General features: G+C 26.3%; 1 protein-coding gene across 1 annotated transcript in view; it reads right to left on the bottom strand.

Moving 5' to 3' along the window:
* Window positions 1–4,955: 4,955 nt before the first annotated feature.
* The window catches only part of LOC106759698 (beta-amylase), a 9,453-nt gene continuing 9,162 nt past the window's right edge, over window positions 4,956–5,246 (bottom strand). Inside the window, exon 7 of the mRNA XM_022780276.1 lies at window positions 4,956–5,235. Coding sequence (XP_022635997.1) covers window positions 5,056–5,235 — 180 coding nt within the window. The 3' untranslated portion in view covers window positions 4,956–5,055. The remainder of the gene's footprint in view (window positions 5,236–5,246) is intronic.

Genomic DNA, 5,246 nt, shown 5'->3' with positions numbered 1-5,246 from the left:
AGGGAGGCTATTAAATGATTCTGTTTTATCATTAATATTTTCTGTTTTGTCGTAACTGTCCATGAGAACAATATTCTAGTTTTAGGGATTAGCTTTTAAGTTTTAGTTTTTCTGTTAAGCTTTCTAACGTGTGTAGGAACACTCACCGGAATCCTATTTAAAGGGATTCCAGCGATCCTAAGTTGCATAGAAAAAGATATAAAATTAAATCACAATTTTCTTTCATCAGCAAAGATGCTCTGATAACGATCTTACCTCCTCTGTGTATTTCTTCTTCTTCTTGCAATTCTCCTTTTGCAAAGCTTCACCAACACCAACAACCGAAGCCTCCCATGGAAATCACCCTTTTCCTTTCTCTCTTGAGAAGAATCTCGATGCTAAAAGTTCACCTAACCTCTGATGCATAGAAGCTTCAAGTGAAAGCTTTTCTTTCACTGTCTCTGCTGATATTGGGCCACAAACTTTAATTATGGGCCTAGGTTTTTCTTTAGGGTGTTGCTCCCTACACCTACCCAAGTGGGACCTGTACCTCCCCATTAATTTAATTTATTTCAAAAATATTCTACACATTCCTATTATTTTCTTTATTCCAAAAATACCTTACACCTCTCCACTATCCTTAACAATCTTTCTTTTTCTCTCTCTACATTAATAGAACATTCACGTGGTTCAGATTTGAATTTGTAACATACTACAAAATATAAAATTTTGAGGAAACTTCAATATTAGTACTTCTACCATTTCCATTTTATAAAATTAAAAGTTAGATGTAAATACAAAATAATAAACATAATAATATTAATAGTAAATAATGATATATTATTATTATTATTATTATATACTAACTTTATAATGACGAAAGAACTAAATAAATTCTAAATCTTTAACAAGTAACTTTTTTTTTTATATTTTAAGTATTTAATAATATTTTTATATTATTTATCTAATAAATTAAATATTTTATTCAAACTATTTGAGTCAAACATGTCGGTGAGTTAAAACATAATATAATGTTAAAAATTATAGATATTATATGTAAAAAAAAGATATATGTATATAAACATTTTTCTAGAAATTTAGAACAAAATTTTACCATTTATTAAGTAATTTGAAAAGGAAAAAATATATTCAACAACGAAAATAACATTGAATCAAACTTATTTAAGAAAATATATCTAACTTCAAATTTAAGTCATGTAAATGCTCCATTAATGAGCCATGTAAATACTCCATTAATGTAGAGAGAGAAAGAGACAGATTGCTATTTATAGTGGAGAGGTGTAAGGTATTTTTGGAATAAAAGAAAATAGTGGGGAGGTATAGAATATTTTTGAAATAAATTAAATTAATGGAAAGGTACAGGTCTCACTTAGGGAGGTGTAGGGAACAACACCCTTTTCTTTAAGGTACTTGATTGTTAAACTAGATGTTGTACTCCCATTTTGTACTAATGGATCAATGTTAACTGTCGTAAAAAATGATAATCGTCATGTTCCCAAAGACTTAATGTATGTAATTGATTACATTACATTGAAATCGTTATAGGGTAGGAGGTAGAGACTAATAACTTTCAATTTCAATAAAAAGTTGTCATGAGGAAAAATAGCTTCCATTTTTTAAAATGTATTTTTTCTTCTAAATACTGAATTGTGATATAATCGATTAGCAGTGTTCTTATCGTAGTGGATCATAATATACAAACCATGAAGATAGGTTATGAGGTACTTTCTAAAATTGATTTACATTCGGGTTTTAAATAAGTGGGAATGGAGTCAGTTATATTCAGAAGACTGCATTTAAAATACATGGGAAAAATACTTTGAAATTTTTGATCGTGACATTTCGCCTAAACAATGCAACGACATTCCAAGGTCTGATGAATGATTTTTTGAAAAAAAGTATGTAAAAAGTTATTTTTTTGTGTGTTTTTACGACATTTTAATATATAATAAGGCTTTGCAACATCTTCTCTCTCATTTACATATCATATTATTGAGTGTGAGAAGGAATTCCAAGTATGCTTTAAATAGGTTGGGTGGATTATCGTGGAGAAAGAGAATGAAAGGCGAATGTTCATTAAGGAAATTCTCCTTGATGGCTTCCTATTATCTCGTTAAAATTTTACGTAATTCGAGAGTTCAACCTCCATTATTCAAACCCGTATTAACATAATATGTTAACCTAATATCTTTTTATGTTAATTATTTATCATATAAAATTTTAAAAAACATACAAATGTGTTAATGTTAATGATAAATAATAAACCACTAGTATATTTGATTACTTAAAACTTAAAATCTCTCTATTATGCCCACCAGACATCAACCATAACCCTATATATGGATACTTGCTGCGTGTTCTGAGTTGTTTTTCCAGATTTACTCTGTCTACTAAGACATTTTTCATTTGTAAGAACTTCCGGAAACAATCATCACATTTTCAAAATGGAACACAACATTCTGCCAAGTGGCACAGGTATACGGAAACAAATGAAAAACGTATCTTAACAACTTTTTTATAATTGTTTACTTGACAAGTTATGATTGATTTTTTAAATATACAATTTAATAAAATAATAACACATAATCTATTATAAAAGAAATTGTTAAAATATTATGATTGAAAACATATATAATATATTATGACAAACATGAAGTTCCAAATATGAAGTTTCATATGTACAATTTCTTGTTGAAAGTTGTACTTATGAAACTAAACCGTCATTCTTGTCCTTGTATTGAAGTATAATGCTTACACACTAAGGTGTGTTAGTGTGTTTATATTTATATTAAATCATGAATTTGAAAAGATTTAAAAACAAGGTGATTGTTATTTTTTTTAAGGAATTTGAAAATGAATAAAAATAGATTTAAAATAAAATTTATAAAAATTAGTATAAGATTTGATACAGAAACAAAATATGATTTAATTGATAAAAAAAAATTAAAATTACCAAAATATCCTTAAGAATAAAAATAATATTTTAAATCACAATATTTATTAGAAATGGTAGAAATAAAAAACAATAAATAATTAATAATAATATTAAGTATTTTTTTTTTATTGTTAAACTGTGAAAGAGAATCAATTCCTTTTCCTCACTCATTAAGAGAAATCCATTCTATGATTGGAGAGAATGGTTTCTCAACACCAACGCATATAACAAATGAAACTAATATTTTTAAAAAAATTAGGGTATTTTGGTAAGACAAGAATGATGAATAGTAAATCCCCTCAAATCTTTTCATATCTAAGAGGATCTCTCATACTCATCTCCCTTCATCTTCTCCAAATTCTTTTCTCACAAATCATTGCAAATGGTTAGAAACAAACCCAAAAAACATTTGCTTTTCCATCACCAACAGTGAATCGCTAGAAGTGAACACTGAATCTTCTATTTATCTCGCCCTTTCCTCATTAGTTTGACATTGAATGTATGAATTATGCAATAAATCAATTTATCTATGTATGAAAGAAGGAAAGGAAAAGTAAACATAATTTTAGTTTAAATTTTGTTATATGTATTTAATGGGTTAATTATGCCTCTTTAATTGTTGTTATTTGAGTAAATTAAAAAAATTAAAATAAAATAAAATTATGAATTAGTTAGAAAAAGGATTAACCAACTTCCTAAATACTAAAGAATTGTCATGAATTTTATGATTGAGGATGTAAATGAAAATGACACTAACTCCAAAATTAATAATACATTGTTACAAAATGATATATAAAAAACACTTAATAAATATAACGCTTATTTAAATATATATTATCTATCAATACAAGGAATTAATAAATAATTTTCTCTCAAATAGGCATTATTTAGTAGTAATTTAATAAACAATATTTAAAAAAATGCAATCTATAATTAATTTATATTATTTTTTAATTAATAATTTCAAATGGAATAATAGAACATATTTATTTTAAAAAACGTTATTAATTGGGATGTCAACAGAGCATGGTTTTTTAAATAAGCCTTGTTTATGTTTTATTAAAAAACAATTAAAATTTTTTCATCCTAGTTCCCTCGTTCCTTCCTCTTCTTCATCATTTTTCATACTTTCAAAACACATTTCAATCGTGCTCATTCATTATTAATGGATATGTTATTTTTTACTGTTTGAGATAGATCTACAATAGACTTTATATACTTTTAAGATTATTATTGTGTTTGACTAAGGTGATGATATGGTTGTGGACATGTATAATGATGATGTTGAAAGAATTTTATAGAGGAATTTTTTGTGATGATGATTTTAGTGTATGCATTGACATATAAGAGATCAGTAAGGAGGTATCATAATATTCTATTAATCATTCAACTCATATAGAGAATAATAATTGAGGGAAAAGAATGACAAAAGGTTCTAGCCATTGTATTAACTACAATAGACTTTCTTCTATGTTTTTTTATGCTTTGTTTGTTTTTTTCTTGCGATAATCATCTTATTGGTGTGAACAAATGAAAGGTAAGTGTTAATGCATATTTGATAAAAGAAGATAATGTTGTGAAATAGTCTTATTTGACATCTAGTAATTGTTATATATAGAAGTTTTTAAAAATTCTAAGTTATCTTTAGTTGTTTTATATATATTTATCATTAAAATTATTTACTTTTTGAGATTATTCTTTTTGCACACTAGGTTATCTTGTTATTTCTTTTGTGATTTTTATTTTTGTATTTTGTTTGTTTATTTTGTGATGATAATGTGATGTAAACAAACGAAATGTGTTAATGCATCTTTTAAAGATAACAAAGTTATGGAATAGTCTTATTTCACATTTAGGTAATTATCATATATATATATATATATATATATATATATATATATATATTATAATATTTTATTTTATATGGAATATTACAAAAACCAATTTGGATTAGTATTTATTATTATGAAAGCTTTACTTCTTCTAAAGGCCGCTATTTCCAGAGACAAAATGAATAAGGTTAGAAGAAAACAGTCCATTTTTCATATCTTGCTGTTCCTTTTATCTTTCCATTTCTTTTTCATTATTAGTCAATTCCATTATTGTTTTACATTCCTTTTCTAGTTTACTTTTATTTTGAGTATGCGTAAAACAGTAGTAAGTATGTAATGAAGAAAACCAGGAAGCAGAGTTCCGGCTGCATCCGTTTCCTTTAACCATGGATAAGGCTCCAATGGTTCGGTTGCTTCCAGAAGAAACTCTAATGGAATCCTTGGCTTTGATCGCTCCATAGGTTCTGTGAAATGATAGT

This window comes from Vigna radiata, chromosome 5, assembly GCF_000741045.1.
Source record: "Vigna radiata var. radiata cultivar VC1973A chromosome 5, Vradiata_ver6, whole genome shotgun sequence".
NCBI lineage: Eukaryota > Viridiplantae > Streptophyta > Magnoliopsida > Fabales > Fabaceae > Vigna > Vigna radiata.
Note: the sequence above shows the minus strand (reverse complement) of the source record. Positions and strands in the feature narration are given on the sequence as shown.